General features: G+C 43.8%; 1 protein-coding gene across 9 annotated transcripts in view; it reads right to left on the reverse strand.

Moving 5' to 3' along the window:
* clasp2 (cytoplasmic linker associated protein 2) overlaps nucleotides 1-17,466 on the reverse strand; it is an 84,588-nt gene extending 67,122 nt beyond the window's left edge. For all 9 annotated transcript variants that reach the window (XM_083646212.1, XM_083646206.1, XM_083646210.1 and 6 more), the window contains exons 1-5: nucleotides 16,573-17,466; nucleotides 8,988-9,066; nucleotides 3,710-3,813; nucleotides 3,004-3,095; nucleotides 85-160 (exon numbers count right to left, since the gene is read on the reverse strand). In XM_083646212.1, the coding sequence (XP_083502338.1) occupies nucleotides 85-160; nucleotides 3,004-3,095; nucleotides 3,710-3,813; nucleotides 8,988-9,066; nucleotides 16,573-16,770 (549 nt within the window). In that variant the 5' untranslated portion in view covers nucleotides 16,771-17,466. The remainder of the gene's footprint in view (nucleotides 1-84; nucleotides 161-3,003; nucleotides 3,096-3,709; nucleotides 3,814-8,987; nucleotides 9,067-16,572) is intronic.
* Between the last annotated feature and the right edge of the window lie 1,905 nt (nucleotides 17,467-19,371).

Raw genomic sequence — 19,371 nt, forward strand, 5'->3', positions numbered from 1 at the left:
GCCTACACTTCAAAGTGCACACATACAACGCATATTTAGGGACACAGACATTTCTCATGATATTCTCAAAGTGCTCTGTCTTACCTGTGGGTTCTGGTCTCCAGTCAAAGTGCAGAGATGAGGGACTAGTTTACTGAGGCTCAACGGCTGAGCACCGTACCTAACACACACACACACACACACACAGAGGATACAATGTCTATTTACAGAGGGAACACTGCATTTTGAAAGCCTGCTTGACGTTTTGAACTGTGGAACTTATTTGCCATAATAGTGTAAACTGGTAATCCATGCATAAGGAAGAATAACAATAGCAATATGAAAATGAGGAACCCTAGAAATGGACCTGTGCCATGTTTTGCACAGCCTACTCTACGCCTAAACGATACACAGCCTTGCTATCAGGTAGCAGCTCAGCATTTAGCAGAAAAGCATCACTGTTCATTAGCAAAATTATGCCAAAATTAACACGGTGGTTCTAATAGCTCGGATTTGCCATGCATTGCGTAGTGACGTTATTCTCTTAAAGGATCATTTCGTTGTTTTTTTTCAACCTGGACCCTATTTTCCACAATGTATGTGACCATTTTTTTTCAAATTGGTCGAGTACTCACCGAGATAGCCTTGTTTAGCTCGAGCAATGTTCTCAAACAACTACACAGTGTACTTACACAGGGCAATCCTGCACCCCATCGTCAATACACATTCGCTAATAATACTGCTTGTTTTGCCGGCGGGGAGGCTCAAACTGTCAATAGTGTTTGACAACATGGAAAGTTTGGAAACGACTCTACATGATTATTATCCTCCGGGGTTTACTGTGGGACAGAGAAAATGTGCGTATGAACAGGCGAGGAGAGAGAGAGAGAGAAAGGAGCAGAATTGTCTCCAGCGCAGCGCTGTTGATTAGGGTAAATCCTCCGTGTTGACACACAGCGCAAGCTTCCCTGCTCCTCTCGCTCTCTCTCCTCGCCTGTTCACGCCCATTTTCTCTGTCCGGAGAATTCATGTATAGAGTCGTTTCCATGTTGCCAGACACTATAATGACAGTTTGAGTCGGGACGTGGAATGACGGTGCACAAATGCCCGACTTGGTTACACTGGTAGTTGTTTGACGATAATGCTTGAGCTGTAAACAAAGCTATCTCGGTGAGTACTCAACCAATTTGAAGAAATGATGTCACGATGAGTCCCTTAGACACATACAGTGTGGAAAATAGAGTTGAGGAAAAAAATGAAAAAAGGTTGAAAAAAAACGAAATTATCCTTTAAGTGTGATCTCTAGGACCCACTGCACTGAGGCTTCTGGGAAAATGGCACGCAAATGGAGTGACATGGTTTTGTTTAGCAACATAGTGCCAAGATACAGTCAGCTCTAGTCCCATTCCAATTATGTGTTCATGAAGGATAACAAAATATATCAATCAGGTCTGATAGCTGAGGGAGAAACCACACGTCTGTTCAGGTTTGAAGCGCATGTGTGTGTGTGTGTGTGTGTGTGTGTGTGCGTGTGTGTGCGTGTGTCTTGTACAAACTAAATGGGACAGATAGGGCATATGGAGGGTAGCAGAAACAAGGAGAATCCTCAGTGTGCAGTGCTCTCATTAACTCCACTTCACATGCTGAAATAATACGACCCCGGCTGCATTGTAGGAATAAGCTTTTGAAATCTCACTGGGAGGAAAAAAACTAGGGATGCACGATATATCGGCAATCATATCGGTATCGGCCGATGTTAGTCATTTTTTAACATATCGGTATCAGTCAGATGTTGCAATGTTAATATCGGTTATCATTATCAGCCAAATTCTTCACATTGATATGAAATAATGCAGTAAATCTATGATTTATGGGCTTTTCCAAAGGCTTTGCAAATAAAGAAATGCATAACTTTTTCAAATTCAGTGTTAACATGTGTTTTTCAGTATGTACAAAATGTGATGATCATAAAAATGTGGTTTTATACAGATCATATCGACATCGGTAAATATCGGTTATCGGCATCCCTAAAAAAAACTGAAGAAATCAATGACTGGGCTTTTAATAGATCGTATACCATTAAAGAGACACATTTACTACATTTGGAATTTAAATTGGTTTTCACCAGCTAGCAGCAGCCTTATTTCTGCCTCCTTGCTTCAATGAACAATGCTTACAAGATAATTGAAGACAAATGAACAATGTAGAAACTAACTCTCACAACTAAAGCCCCGGACATACTGTCCGTGTTCCCCGTCCGCTCACAGCTGTGGACTTGTCAAAGTCAAATGTAAATTGTATTGTCAATTACTACCATATATGACATACAGAGCATCGAAATTCTGTGTCTCTCAATCCATGGTGCATCAGTATACAAGTAGGAGACAACATAAGGGCAATAAAATAGTAGGATAAAAAATGTAAAAATATAAAACGTACAATCAAAATAATGAGTTCATAAATTAAGTGAGGAATCTGGTGGGGACAAGGCACAGAGACAACAGCCCGCTCACGCGGACACGCACACAGTTCCATTCATACTAATTGGAGGGTCCAATTAGTATTGGACCCAGTCTGGCGTTCCACACCACCACTCACTGTTACATTTTCACAGGCTCTGATCTCACCATAGAGCAACAGACAGACAACCGCCATTTCCGAGCATGAAGGATAATAAAGAATGCTTTTGGTATCGTGGCATCACGGTGGAGAGTGTTTGATCGTCCAATCAGGTGCAGCCCAGAGAACACCGGTGAAGGCTTATGTGTGTTGTGAATCTCCTCGCACAGCCTCTCTTCAAAACAAGCTATATCTCGTTAACTGCTGGAGCGTGCTCAGTCTGGGCGGATGTCGGATGACGACATTTACGTCATACGCAGACAAAATCTGACTCTCGCGGACACGCAAAGTATGAATTGGCTTTAAACATTATGCCTGTAATTAACAGCTAGAAATGTTTCCTTTTGCTCTTTGACATTTTACCCAGGAAGTGATACAGCCTGGTGGAAAGAGGAAGTTACTCACGTGCTGAGGGTGGCACTGAGACAGAGGCAGAGGCCTTCTCGACTGCGGAAGTTCTTGTGTTTGAAGCCGAGAACCAGCCGTTCCCAAACGTACTGCAGAAAGGAGATGGAGGGAGACATTAACAGAGGCACTCAAAGCAGAGTGTAGCCGTTTTAAAGCCTGAGGAGTTCCGTTGACATCCAGAAGAGGGGGCTCTGAACAACCTTTTCAGATGTAGCAGAAGATGCATGATTAATAACAGCGCGAGGAGGCTGTGGTTTGTCTCCATGCTGCATATATTTCATGCATTCTGCAAACCGATTCATGTAAACAGCTATATTCTACCATTTAATTCAGTGGGTTGCTGTCCATGAGGTGCACCAACACCACTTTTTCACATTTTCTACGGTCTACTGGCAGTGCAGTCAATGAAAATACAGCACCACAGTCTTGTCAAATATGTTTACTGGGCAGTAGAAGTTGAAAGTTAGTTTCGGAGGTCTGTAATGAAACGCAATAGCTCAGTTTTGCCATAATTTGAAATGACCCTTCTGTGAGTGACAAACACAGAAAACTGCACTCAAATATTAATTCGGGCTACACTTTTGAATACCGATTTTAGCCTGGTACTAAAACCAATATCCAATACTAGGATTGCTGTCAGTGCGTTGCTCATGTAGGATGTCATCCAAACAGAGTCTGGTTCTTGTGTGTGCATTTGTCTCACCATAGGCGAGGCAGTCTGTTCCATACAGCGCAGGATGAGAGCCTGGCTGTTCTCTCTGACCTGGTCCTTCCCATCGCCCAATCTGTCCACCAGCGCTGGCACAACTACAGAGAGAGAGAGAGGGAGAGAGACATAGAGAGAGAGGAAGAGAGAGTCAATACTGAGGGTGGGTAATAATAATGATCCAGTAAAAGAGAGACCCCCTGGCCTCAGGCTCCACACGCCTCTAAACCTCCACCAGATTAAAGAGGCAATAAAGACTGCCCCCAAGTGGAGTGCATGGAAAACATCTAGAATAGATACACACAGAAATAAACAACCTTCTTCATCAACACAGTTTCACTCTGTGTGTGTGGGGGACAGGGGGAGAGAACGGTCTCTGGAGAGAGCGGTACACTTCTGCTGTGTTTTGCATTGTGATAAGGATCCTCGTGCGGACGGATGTGCAAAAGTGATTGAAAACGCTGTAGTCTGCAATACGCATGGCAGCAGGCCAGTTAGGTGTTGGTGTAACTGTAGAACTCAACACCACAGAATAACCAGAATAGCCTGCATACAAGCGCTTCCTTGACAGCGCGGTGTAGAACAAACACAAACATATATACACTCACAGTAAAGGGTGTATAGACTGTTGCAGACTGTTGGACTACTTGGTTGGATTCATTAAAAAATAAAAACCATAAAAAGCCAGTAAAGGCCTATAAAAAGACAACACTTGGTAGAGGAAACTCATGTATCTGGCCTTGAAAATGAGAGTATTTTGCTGTATTTGACACTGCTTGTTGTGTCGCTTAGTTTGGTGAAATATTGGCTGTTATTTCACATGTGGATTTCCTTTGTTTAACACGCATGACTATTAATTAATTAAACCACTATGTATTGTTATCACCTCGTTATCAGACTCTGATGTCATGACAGTTTTGTTGAATGCCAACGCAATTCACTTTAGCCGTTAAGGCTACTTTGATTGTACTTTGCTTTCATTGCTTTATTCTCCTATTGTCTCTCCTTGTCTCTCATGTGGGACGTGGAGCCGTGTCGTCACTTTTCACAAGAATTGTGTATTGGCAGATTTACCGGCTCAGATGGCGACGCTAGAGGTGTGTTTTAGAAAGATTACACTCTGGAACCCGTCTTCAAAAATGTGTGTTTTCAGGTCCCTGTAACACCGTTGTCATGGAAACGGAGGGCCAAAACACAACAAAAGTTTGCCGTTTTATCCAGCAATTGTTCTCGTCTAAACAGGGCCAGAGTGTGCGTGCGAGAGAGAGAGAGAGAGAGAGAGAGAGAGAGAGAGAGAGAGAGAGAGAGAGAGAGAGAGAGAGAGAGAGAGAGAGAGAGAGAGAGAGAGAGAGAGAGAGAGAGAGAGAGACACACAGGCTCATTTCAGTGTAAGTCCAAGTAATACCACAATCAGTAGCACAGATCCAGGGCATTGGGAACAAATAGGGGGGAGGGAGAAGAGAGAAAACAGGAAATGGACCGTGACTAAAATAATATCAAGAGCCTGTTGCTCATCAATGCTCTCGTGTCATCTCCACTTTGTCCGACACACAACTTGCTCCAGTACCAATGCCTATGCAAGACAGCCACACACACATACACACACACGTCACACGTGCACACACACACACACACGGAAGATAAAGTGCTTTTTTTTGCCTTTATTTAGATAGGACAGTAGGCAGACAGGAAAGGTGGTGAGAGAGAGGACATGACATGCGGCAAAAGGTCCTCGGGTCGGATTCGAACCCGTGTCAGCCGCGCGAAAGGACGGAGCCTCCGTCGTACGCGTGCTACCAGGTGAGCCACCAAGATGTTAAATGCCATCCACACAACACACTCCTGACTCTGGCCTCCTCACTCTTATTTGCCTGTATGAAATGACAGTATGACTATATTACATTATGTCATTTAGCAATTAGCAGACACTTTTATCCAAAGCAACTTACAATAGTACATTTTGTCAACATAGTGCAATCATCTGTGCATCAGTCCTCATATTTTTAGTCTCTGCCGGAAGATGGGCAGTGATTGATGACTATACTGTTAACATGAAGCTTGTCAACTTTGAGTGTATTTTGAGCCATATTAGTTGAACATATTAACTACAGTCCTTTTTGTATGGAGGGCAGACATTTGAGGGTGCCAAAAGTATCTGGGCAGATTATGGTCAGTGAAACATTCCAACATACAGACATAATACAAGAGCTAGTCTGGTGTATCTTTCTCTGCTCTGGCCATCAGATGGCAGAAGCTTATCTTTCTGAATTACATAAGACACAAAACTACCCTTTGACGTTCAGGCAGAGACACACACACACACACACACACACACACACAATAAAAGGGCAGATGACATCACTCTATTCCTCCTCGCCTGATCTCTTAGGGTAGGAATGTGGGTAGGAGTGCATGTTTATGTATGTGTGCGTGTGTGCACGCATGTGCATGATGTTACCATAACAGCTGGTTCCCTTGGCGACATGGACAATACCTTCCAACAGAAAGTGACAGGGGGGGCATTGTTTTACACACACATGCACACACACACATACTTCGCTTGGACTTGGTCAATATTCATTCAGCTTTCTTGTTCTTTGTTTCATCTGTTCAACATGAGACTGGCAGGAAACCAACACAGCTGGCTGACCAATCACATCAGCCCATTTCCTCTGACGGCTATGAGAGGATGTCATTTGGCATTATGTGATCTGTTTGTTTCACTTCCACGTCTAGGAGCTGCTTGGCAACCGAGATGGCCAACACTGCAGTGTCACACACACACACACACACACACACACACACACGAATGGGAGCAGTTCTGTGCTAGGTCAGTCCTGTAGATCAATAACATCACTCATGCGTCTCTATGATCTCATCTCCCTCCCCTCATTCTGTGTGTGTGTGTGTGTGCGCGCGCGCGCGCGTGTGTGTGTGTGTGTGTGTGTGTGTGTGCGTGCGTGTGTGTGTGTGTGTGTGTGTGCGTGCGTGTGTGTAGGGAGAAGGCGAAAGAGGACAGGAAAGGAGAGATGGGAGTCAGCTGGAGAGAGAGCCAGCGGTGGCTTAGAGGGATGTTTTTACCATCAGTCCCTTGAGCTGAGAGGAATCAATCACACACTCCTGCCACACACACACACGGGTGAAGGCCACATCCTAGACAGTGTGGAAATGCAAGGGTGTGTGTGTGTGTGTGTGTATGTGTGTGTGTGTGTAGACTTTGCACGGCATGACATGTCCGGTCGTCACAGAACTGCACTGCAGGGTTGAGTATGTTGGTGACAAGAGCCAGCCTAGCTGTGAAGGACAGCTGGTGACACCTGCAGCGGCCACACAGAGGGTCTGGCACTGACATCACATGCGCCACACACACACACACACACACACACACACACAGAGCATGAAATCTGATCCAGATTTCAGTGTATGAGCTCATGTGTATGTGAGCTGTGGTTTGGGGGTGTAATGGGGTGAGCAGCAGCTAAATATAGAGACTAGATGAATAATAGGGTGGGGACAGACAGAGGGGGCGGTGCCAACTTCTGCTGGTCTGGCTCAAGAGGAAGGACAAAGTGGAAGTGAGACAGACACACTTGATTTGTGGGAGGACAGAAGTCAGAATGCACAGCACAGTAACAAAGACGCCGCGCAGAGCTTGTGGACAGTGCAGAGATGAGCTGTTCAAAGCGTTTATACATGTATACGTGTTTCAGTTCAGATACTTCCTTCATTAGGGTCTGGATGGATGTCTATCCGCCACTGATTCGCTGACGTATTTTTCAGCCCCAACTGATTGGTTGCTGAACTACTTCGACGATTCTGCGCCAAAGAACTTAAATTGATAAGAACTGAAGGTGATACCTTGTTCCACTGCAGCCCAATAACAGCAGCAATGTTCTCTCTTTGTCTGTTCTCTCTTTGTTAAACTGTCTGGTCCAGAGCTAAATAATGGAAACAGTTACAGGAAACAGCCGCCATGACAGTCTCCCGCATTGATAAAAACATTATTTTAGAGCCACAATATTGTTATAAATATCAACAACAAGCCAACATAGATATCAAAGCTGGTGGGCTTTATGGAAAGGGCGTGACTCGAACTGGTTGACAGTTATATCAAGCTGGTCATTCAGTGGCGTTTTACTGCCACATAACGAACGTGCTAACAGCTAGCTAGCCTAGCTATTAACATACAGGTGTGTTGTTGTAGCGCTCTGTAATGCGTTATCGGTAGGGATGTCAACGGTTAACCGTTAATCGATTAACCGTCGCTAACGTCGTTGTTCGGTTATTGCTGTCGGTCTATCAGTTAATATTAAAAAAAAAAAAAAAAAAAAAAAATTTTTTTTTTTTGGTCTATTTACTCAATGAGCTCATGCCCAAACAAGGCGTGTCTATTTAGATGCTGAAATGTTAATGCTTTTTGTGTTAGAAATTCTAACACAAAAAGAATTTGTGTTGAAATGTTGATGCTTTTTGTTAATGCTTGTTAATGCTTTTTGTGTTAGAAATTCTAACACAAAAAGCATTAACATTTCAGCATCTAAATAGACACGCCTTGTTTGGGCATGAGTTCATTGAGTAAATAGACAAAAAAAAAAAAAAAAAAAAAAAAAACATTTTTTTTTTTTTTTTTTTAATATTAAAAAATTATGAATTAACCGATAGGTTAATCGATTATTAGCGTCGGTTAATCGAAAGTGAAATTAACCGAAAATTGACATCCCTAGTTATCGGTAACTTTAGATTCATTATTAATAAGACCCTGACACCTACATGGACCAATCAGGTGTCCCGGACAGTATCTGTTGTGAATAAACACGGTGGATGGGTGTGGGTCGAGACCCATATGAAGAGTGATGACACCTGTGAGGATTCATATGGGGCTGGATACCAGGCTCGACTCAACCCAAGTGCAGAATCTCATCTGATAACGAGCACTTAGTGGCAATCTTTGACCTAATGAACCGCACAAAGCAAACTATTTGCAAAAGAGAGAATGCTCTAAAATGGTGTGAATGAGTGTGTTGCTGAAACAGCTAAAGGCAGCTGGTATTTTTAACCCAATCTAAATTAGGTTTGTCTGCAGGGTGGCTGGAAACAGAGGCTTGTACAGTGATATATTCCCCTTTGTGTCTAAAATGTGTTTCTTTCCGCTTTAGTATTGAAAGAGGTTCCAGACATTGTGATTACTATTAGCTGTGTGTGTGTGTGTGTGTGTGTGTGTGTGTGTGTGTGTGTGTGTGTGTGTGTGTGTGGGGGGGTGGGGGGGAGGTCTCACCTGTGCCAAGGAATCCTTTGAACCGCTCCCCCAAGCGCTCCACGAACGCACCGCAAATGTCTATCCCCAACAACGCCACCTACGACACAGAGAGAGAGAGAGAACAGTTACAATGGACTTCATACACAATGATGCACTAAGGCCAGTTTCACTGTCTGCTTACATATGAACACAGTGCATTTTATAGCTTCCAGTATCTGTCTGTCAGGATTTGATAAGTTGTAGGTTGTAACTTGTACACAGCATTTGCCCTAGTGTGCAGAACAGCTAATTAAGGCTGTGCCGATTCACTTATCTCCCGATTCGATACTATCACGATACTTTGGTGCCGATTCGATATATATTGCGATTCACGATTATTGCGATTCTACGATTATTGCGATTCGATATTACGATTTATTGCGATTTTTGTTTATTTTTTTCTTTTATTTTTTCAGTTTGTTTGCTTTTTTACACTAGATTAGAACATGGGAAAAGTTGAATCATACACTAGAGACTGTATATTATATATCATGAGTAGGGCTGGGCGATATAGTTAAAAACAGGGGCGGACTGGGATCATAATTCAGGCCGGGCATTAGATACCAAGCAGGCCAGGCCGATATGGGCCAACGCGCGTGAAATTTGGGCCGTTTGAAGCCAGATTTGGGTCCAATTTTACAATGAGATGCACCCACTTTAACCCTGAAGTGTAATTATTACTTCAGACTAACTAATAAAGTAATAAAACCACTAGTAAACCAGTAGGCGGCGCCTGGCCTGCTGTTCAGTGAGTGGCCTGACTGCAAGCACCCAAAAATTTTTTTTTTTTTTTTTTTTTTTTAATTTGCGATTATCGATTCTGGAATAAAAGATCGATCCAAAAAATCGTGACATTAAAAATCGCGATACTTAGGTGAATCGATTTTTTCCCCCACCCCTACAGCTAATGGCAAAGCTTGCCCCTGCCTGGACTTACTGTGTCGATTGCACAATAACATGTGCTGTGATGTGCTGACAGAGCGAGCTGAGGGGGACGCCATGGATTTGCAATGTCATGGATTGGAATCAACTGGTGACCTTTGCTACACCGACACTGTCAGTTGTCACGGCGATCTGGCTTGATCCGAGTCCAACAACAGCTGGCTTGCGATGTGACTGAACAACACTGTGTGTGTGTGTGTGTGTGTGTGTGTGTGTGTGTGTGACTACTCTAGTATGCTGAAGGTAGACGGGAGGACGATGCGATCTCTTCTGTGGCGTTACAGTAGAGTTTTTCCACTGTGTTGTTGATTAGGATCAGATCCATGCAGTGCTGTGTGATGCTGGAATGCTTGTGTTGGCAGCTCCACGCCGTGCAACTGCACAGTCCAGAGGAAATGCATGAAAACCATATTCCCAGTCAGACTGCAGCTCTTCCATATTTTAGTCAAAGGAAGAGAGGAGCCAGGTAACTACAGAAACTAATAGGGAGGAGAGAAGTGTGTGTGTGTGTGTGTGTGTGTGTGTGTGTGTGTGTGTGTGTGTGTGTGTGTGTGTGAGAGAGAGAGCTGGAAGAGAGAGGGGAGGAGAGCTGGAAGAGGGGAAAAACTGCAAGCAGGGGGGAGAGAGAGAGAAGAAACAGAACAGGCAGGAGACAGCCTGCGGCCTCCCCTCCCCCTCCTCCACCCCAACAAACCCTGGCGCCCACGACCATATGGCAACTCCACCAGGAGAGACGGAGAGAGATGGAAGTGAAGGAACTGAGAGGAGAGGAGAGGAGAGGAGAGGAGAGGAGAGGAGAGGAGAGGAGAGGAGAGGAGAGGAGAGGAGAGGATGGCCAATCAGGTATCCCCAACTCTTAAAGGAAAACTTCACCGAAAAACGATGCTGATTTATTTTGCACATGATCTCAGGCATATCCGAAAAGTGGAAACCGTTTTGCAGGCATTCATTTAGTTTGACAGTTTTTGCGAATTGATTTGAGTTCAGTTGTGGACCAACTTAGCATTGTTTTTTCAGTACAGTTCTCCTTTAAGCAAAATTCATACATCCCCCGGTCCGTGAGGGTCCGCTTTGGTCTGCGTGACGTAGATGTGGTCGTCCACGAGGGTCCATACGGACCACTCTGCAGTCGTCCACGTACACGTACAGCCCAAAATGTGTGACCATGCGGACTGTACGGCGTGACTCTACTACCCCCCCCCCCCTCCTGTACACATAGCAAGCGCGCTGACTGAGCATGCTCCAGGTAACACAATGTACGCTTGTTTTGAAGAGAGGTTGTGCGAGGAGAGTCACAACAACACACACGCCTTCACTGGTGTTCTCTGGGCTGCACCTGATTGGACGATCAAACCGTGATGCCAGGATATCAAAAGCATTCTTAGCTTTCTTAACTTAACTAGTTGCCGGTGCTGCACCGAACTTTACTTGGGAAAAAACAAATATTTAGCCCAGAATGAATGAATAGTGCTTTGTGCTGAACTCAGGTTGGGGCGTACAGGGAAGGCTTAGCCTGCTAATGTGCATACCATGTACAGGCTTTACTCTGGATTCTAGAGAGGCTTTGGAGGTAAAGTCAGGTGGAGTTTACACAGAGACAAGGCTGCAACACGTCTCAAATCATACAGCAACCTTTGGGAGCAGACAACGACCGACTGGAACACATTTAGAGACCATCGTCTGAAGAGATGCTCACATTCAAATTGCTTCTAGTAAAAGAGACACAATATTTCACCTGAGGGGGTTCAGATCCTGGCCTCTTGGTATGAGGCAGGGAATGGAGATCCTTGTGACTACATGAAAGTTTAAATCCCTACTCAAGCTGTGCTGTTCTTAATCTGCACTCACTTTCCTCTTTGTCTGCACTGTACTATAAGCTAATAACAAGTTCTTTAGTGGGGTGCACTGCACACATTCCACCTTCTTTTACAGAAAAGGACAAATAGCCACAGGGCAGCCTAGCAGCAGTATCCATCCTAGACCAGTCCACTCAGCCTCGAGTCATCTGGCCCTGCTGCTCTAAAAAGAAAACGCACAGTAAATGCAGTGTATGCAATATTAATGTGTGTGTGTGTGTGTGTGTGTGTGTGTGTGTGTGTGTGTGTGTGTGTGTATTCAGTCTGCTGTGATGGTGTGAGAGCACTCAGCAGAGTGCATGATGAGGTGTATCTGCTGCCACGCCTGCAGAAAGGAGGAGGATGAGAGGATGAAACACGTTCCTAGACAGAGACAAAGGCAGATCAGTGAGAAAGAGAGCCCAGGGATAGAAGAGAATTACTGACGGAGGAACTTGGGTGCTATAGTGGCCTCGTCTCGATAAAAGCATTTATGAGTCACGACTTGTGTCTGGCTGTGAACTTTCCACTCACTCACCATCCATCACTCCACCCCCCCCCCCTCTTTCCTCTCCATAACTCTTCCTCCATCCACGTCGCCTCTACGACTTGGAAGCACCTCTCCATCCCTCTGCTCTGCTCCTCTCTCGCTCCGCCTCCCTGCATCCTCCCTGTCCTGACTCAGCATCTTGCGTGCCGTGAACTCTGCCCCCTTTCTGCCCTCCAGGAAGCCAATCATGCACTTTGGCAAAAGAACCAGAAATGATATTGTGGCGGCGAGCTTCCCCGCCTTCTCTCCTTTCTCAGGTTGGGAGCTACTTCCGATTGTTCAACGCAAGGCCCACCTTAATGGGATGACTCACAAGCCGGTGACAATGTTAATATGCAGTCCTCTCGAAATACGTTTGCAATTGGATTTTGCCAGGGAATCAGCGCAGTGGCGAGTGTATTAAATGGCAAAGACAGGAGATGCTGTTTTGCTATTTACATTTGGATAATAACTATTTACAATTTCCACCTTTACAGCATAATGCATAATGCCCTAATCTATTAGAGAGTTCAAAACCGTATAAGGTCAATGACATATCAATTACAATTTTGTCACCATTATTGCATAATGAATGAGACATGGTCTACAGTATGCAGTTCGGGAAATACATTAATATTTTCCAATTTGCATCATCATTTGAATCAAGCTAAAAATAAAGCATGTACATTTCTGTTTTGGTATAGGAAGGAACTGTCAAATGCAAATTAAGACTATTGAATTTGAATTTTGAGCCAAAAAGTGCACATACAATATATAGTGGCACATTTTTTATTCAAATGTAGGATTAGATGCAGGGCTGGGCGATATGGACAGAATCAAATATCTCAATATTTTTGACAAAATACTTTGATATCGATATTGCGCGACAACAATATTCAAGATTCAAGATTTTTATTGTCACTCCGTAGTACCAAGTATCACGTGTGAAATTCTTATGCTCTAGACTCCGTTACAACATAGTGCAAAATAACAGGGCATATAGGTGCAGGAAAACAAGAGAAGCAACAAGCAATAAGGCAGTAAAGCGATAAGACAAGCCAAAGACAGTGACATATTCACTGCACATAGGTGCAAATGGCATGGACATACTTTAAACATAATTAAACATAATTAGCATTCTGTTTGCACAGGTGCAAATAGCATATACCTAATACCTAATTAAACATACAATTATACATTAGACAATACGTAATGGTAGCAGCTACAGTACAGTACAGCTACTACACTATTTGTGTATGTTAAGGAGTCTCGTGGCCTGCGGGAAGAAACTGTCCCTCAAGCGATTTGTGCGTGCTTTTGGGACCCTGTATCTCCTCCCTGAGGGTAACAGGGAGAACAGGCTGTTGTGGGGGTGGTTTGTGTCTTTATTGTAGGGATGACTCTTGGTGCTTTCACAAAATATTGACACAATGAGATCAGTAATGTGGATATAATGACTAACATGGGGCGAGAGGCACGGCATGCAGCACAAGACAGGTTCACAGACAGGAGGCAGATCGTCGAAGCCTTATGTCCCACCAGAGACGAAGAGGATTAAGTCAGTAACGTGGATAAAATGACTAAGTGGGTAAAGGCAATAATAGAAGAGCTATAACAGTCTGGTAAATTCAGAATATTACATCACCTGTAATGTAGCCTTTAAAACCAGGATAATACTATATCCAACATCTAATATTGATATATTTGCCCATCCCTAAATGGCCATTTTATATCAGAGCTTGGCCACCTAATTTGGGGCCCGCGCTCCCTTTGTTTTGGCTCGCCATGGATTTGCTGATATACAAAAACACACAAAAAACAAGAGTTGTTGGTCATTTATTTAATCTATCTCTCACACTGGCTGGGGGGGGGGGGGGTCATTTCAAACCCTGGAAGAAATTCATGACTTGGAAAAGTAGTGATGGTGATGTTTCAAAAACATTTTGGTCTGGTCATGAACCTGGGAGAATGTAACACGATCGATCTTACTGGCATCAAGCAGAGCCAACACCAGACACCAGCCTAATAATACAGGATGTTGTCAGCAGTCACATCATCGTGGCATCATCAGTGGGAGGCAGGGAAGAATTTATGACATCACTGATGACATATTACCGTAATGTCTATGAGATCACTGAGGATGTCATAGGATTGTGGAAGTTGATTGTGTTCATGTGTGTCGGAATCCACCCTAAGATAATAGGGCAGTGTTTGTGTGGGATTGCACCACGGAATCCGCTCTATTATGTAATATGTATTATTATTATTATGAGATCATCATCAATGTCTCCTACAGAGCCAAGATGGGAAGTCAAGCTCTCTCTGCTGGGCTAGATTTTTCCAAGTGAAAAACCAGACATGTAAGTCTTGAGATAAATGCAACCTGGATTGTGGAAACGGGTGTCACACAATGTTCCAAATGTGTTTTGTACACTGTATTTTAGCAAATTTGGACACCGGACCCAGTGAAAAGCCTGTACATTGACATTTTTGGAGTCTCTAGATAAACAGTAGCAGAAGCTTGGCTACACTGACTGATAATGAGGTTACTAAACAAACATAAACTGAACCTATCTACCAGACAGCAGTATGCACATAGGGCACTCGTAACCACATCATATCAACTTCTCTGAATGGATCCATTCCTGTAACTGCTTGTATGAGGTCTGAATAATCCCATAACATTTATTTGTCTTCTTCTTCTACTGTGAGTGTGAAGGCCTAAAAACGTAAATTATCGCTGTAGCGTGGGCGGAGATTTTCAATTTTTTTTGCACAAGATTCATTCGACCCCTGAAATTTGTTTTTGCAAATTTTGGAGGCGATCGGAGCAATGGTGCGCCTTGCAACTCCAAACAAACAGAGAGCTCTCCAATTATAGTAGTTTGATGGATTAGATCAGTACCTAATAGTCTAAATACTGATATCTTAGTTAAGCACTTGAAACCGTAGATTTTTATTTTATTTTATTTGACAGGGACAATACATAAGGATTGCTACATTTAAATGAAATGCAACCGATGCATAGGACTTCTTCCAGCCATAGCTAATTTGCAGCCCTTGTCCCTGGTGTTCGTATGTAATCTACTGTGGCAATAAAAGTGATTCAGATTCTGAATCTTCTCTCGGTAGCAGCGGCTGGGTGATCTGCTTACAAACTTGTGTTTACAAGTTATTGACAATGACAAGACAACCAACCATGTCTAATGAGTGTTTCTCTACCACTAGCAACTTGATCTGTGCTGTCAATCAATTGACTGCTTTAACAATAGATCGAGAGAGAGTGCTCATCATGCTGTAGGAATGATTGTCCACAGTCTCGCCGAGTACCGCATATCAACAGTGTCAATCAGTTCAAAAAAGGCTTCTGATTGTGAGTCATATTTCACCAATAGATTTCAGGCTGTTTAGACTTTGTGTCTGGATCAGTGTGATACCATGGCAAAAAGGTCACATCCCAGTGATTCTGAGATATGGCAGAGAATAGTACAGCCTGTACTACTACTACTACTGTGCAGGCAAGGCCACCAACGCACACAGCATGAAGGAGAGGAAAGAAAGCATGAGAGGAAAAACAGAGAGAAGGCAGAGAGGAGAGACCAGTCCACACAATGAGCGTCTTCTGACCCCTCCCCCATCCACTGCTCTGGTCTACAGCTTCTGACAATGGGTCCCCTCAACACACACACACACACACACACAGACAGACAGAGAAGGGAGAGAGAATAACAACATAAACCTCAACCATCCACAGGAATGCATTGCGATCTCACTGTACTTTGTCCCTAGGGTGAAATCTAAAAACATTCGTCTATAGCCCAGGATTAGATTGTGTTGTGAAAGCGAAACACGTAGCCTACTGCTTCCCTCTACTACTGGCAAAGGGGGGAAGTTCTGTTGACAAGCCTATTTTGAAACTTTTGACTCAGCTGAGTTTAGATAAGATAATGGCGGGCTATCTGAATCACATTTGTTCCGTTTTGAGGAGACTGGACGCTCCCTCTTGACACCACCATGCCGGTGACAATTTGCCTGGGGCCTGATTGGTAACGTGCCCCTTGCTTGCCTCAGAAAGTTGTCATCATATTGTGACCAACTTCCTGGTACACTAAATCAAAATTCCATTAACGTACTGCAAGGAACCAAGCTTCCTCTCATGCATGGGCTTAACTGACGGAGTAATTCATGAAGCCGATAGGACCAATGCTGCAATGAACACTGCGGTAGCCACATTCGAATCCTTGTCACGATCTCTCACCTTGAAATTGCTGGAGTTCACCCATCCCGTTAGCTCGTCAATGGTTTTATCGAGTCGGGGTTTATCTTGCTCCACGTCCGGGGAGCGTTGCGGGTCGTTTAGGTAGTCAATAAGGTCCTGGCCGACCTGCAGCCTGCGGGTAACGTCCTTCTGCACTACCTGCTGATAAAAATAGTCCATGTTGTCATGTTCCTCCATCGGGCACGCAGTGCCGTATGGCCAGCTAGTGGCCAGCCGCAGACAGAAGATACTGGTCGGTGGGACGAGGTGTGGAGAGTCGGCGGAGAGGTTGTCCCAGTGGTGTCCCAGTGAATGGGAGTGAGTGGCTGTGAGGTCTGGGCAACGATGGACATGCAATCCACTGGAAAACGAGACCTCCTCTCCTCAAGTCAAAAGCTCAACTGGGATTTCTTTTTGCTGTTTACACGACTCCGAAGTGGCTTGATAGCTTCGCTTCTGTTCAACAAGCCAATCCTTAAAACTTCCAGAAAGTTCAGGAAACGTGTACATATAGTGTATCCCAGTAGATTATTTCAATAGAGCCAAATCAAAACAAACTAACAACCCCGGCTGGGCAGCTGGTGAGCTAACGAAAACAGTAGCCACTAGCTAGCTAGTTAGCACTGTGACCCAAACAAGCATTGCTACTGGCTTCAGATCAGCTAACGCTAGCTCGGCTAGCTAGTTATCCGAGGGCCCGCCTGGATTCACTCCCCTTTTGTAATCCATGACCACGGACTGGAAAGTCCCGTAAAGGATGAACAGTCGAATCCTTCAGAGGTAAAGTTGCAGCAAACTTCGAGGACAAGACCCCAACTTCACTCCGGCGGTCCCTAGTGTCTCTTAACCAATGAATAATGGTCTCTGTGAGGGAGCTGTGTCCGCAGCTAAAACGTCCCCGCTGAAAGCCTGCGCGCGGCCGGGGGACTGTCTCTGCAGTTTATAGCTAGGCGGCGCAACCGAGCAACGACGGACCAGAACGACGGGTCTTTTGGAACCGCACAGCTATCCACCACAGTGCCTGATGTAAAATGATGAATAATCTGATTTACAACGAAGCATACTTGTTGTTAGAAAAATTATCCACGTAACGTTAACTGTGTAATCTATATCAATAATAAACTGGGTTAGATAAATTATCCAATCTGTGATCAAGAAGTGGCAAATCCACGAAACCGCAGTGTTTATGTGGGTGTGTCTGTCATTTACATGGCTCTTTGATGACATCTAGCGGTTAAACTGGGGCGAGACCTGTGCTATTAACTATTCAGACACATGCGCACATCACACACTGGAGAGACAAAGCACATTACTATTAGTTACTTTTATTTATTCATTTGTTTATTTTATTTTTATATATTTTTTTCATTTATTTCTTTATTTTCTTCAACATAAAACTGTTAAAACAGCTGTCAGAGAGAGGGCATTAGTATCACAGCCAGTCCAGTCAGCTATGTCTCTCAACATCTGAGTCCAATTCATTATCTTTCTGTCTGCTCTCCTTTGTCTCAGTCCTATCTATAGTCCTGTGCATCTCACCACTGAAAATCTTTGAGCACTTTCCTGACACTAGCCTACATCTTTTCCATAGCACATCTTTGTGTATATCTTTGTGTGGTTTCTGTTTTGAATAGTATTTCATGCCCCATAGTTACAGTACACATATCACTGCATGGCAAAACTGTCATGTTCTGATCTTGGAGATCTGAAGGAGTGTCTGTATAGAATGAGATGAACTGTTAATTCTGGTGCTTCCCTCCCAGTCATTTCTTGTCACACTCCTCTCGTTACATCTGTAGGATTGGAAGAGTGGGAATAATATGGAAGCTAGTTACTGAGCCATATAATGCCGGATTGGCAGTTCTCACCAGACCTGCGTCAGATGATATTTGCAAATCGTTCTTTGACTCTGAGGAAGACACTTGTGTGTCAAAACGTCACTCTGTTTGTGCCACAATAAATTGCCTAAATTGACCATCTGCTCTAGAATTCATCCTTCTTAGTTCTTTATGTGTTTGAAACTGCTTGGAGTAGTAGATGGACAGAGTTTACTGCATCAGGACAATTCATAATATCGTCAAGTAAATTGCCAATCACAGAAAACTACACTAACTTGACTTTCAAAAACATTCTTGTGATTGTCTAAATTTTATAGTGCCCTTGCTATTGTCTCAGATTAAACGTTACCATTGGTAGATATCCAAATATATATGCAGCAATACAACTTTTCAATTATGTCTATAGCCCAATAGGAAATGGCAGGTAGAAAGACTTAATCAGTGTTGCTTATCTTATTTCAGAGTAGTAGAGAGACTAGTTGGTGGGACACCTGTCCACTCAAATTAGTTTTTCTGTAGTACAGGGAACAGGGCTCATGACCCAACATAACCACACAGTGCACAAAAGAGACCCAGAGTCCACACAAAGCCAACGTGATGCCATCAGATGCTGAGGGTCTGACTGATACAGTCCATTTCTGTCAAATGACAAGTTTTTTTCTTTTCCATTTCAAAAAGGAAAGATACACATATCTCCCTCTCTGCATAAACAAGCATGGACAATTACAATAAGCACTGGAAAAAAAGAGAAAATAACAATAACAATTTGTTGTAGGCCGACTCCAATCTTACGCGAGTTGCCATAACTGTAATTCTTTTTTTCCCATTGCAAAACATTCTCTGTACAAACAGAAACAAAATCTCAACAGAAGATTCTCAGGTGCACAAAAATGTCACATGTCCCGTTCTGTACTTCCTCTTTTTCCCCTCCTCCACACTAGAAGGGTGAGCGGGCCATGCC

This window comes from Poromitra crassiceps, assembly GCF_964638095.1.
Source record: "Poromitra crassiceps genome assembly, chromosome: 11".
In the NCBI taxonomy this organism is placed as follows: Eukaryota; Metazoa; Chordata; class Actinopteri; order Beryciformes; family Melamphaidae; genus Poromitra; species Poromitra crassiceps.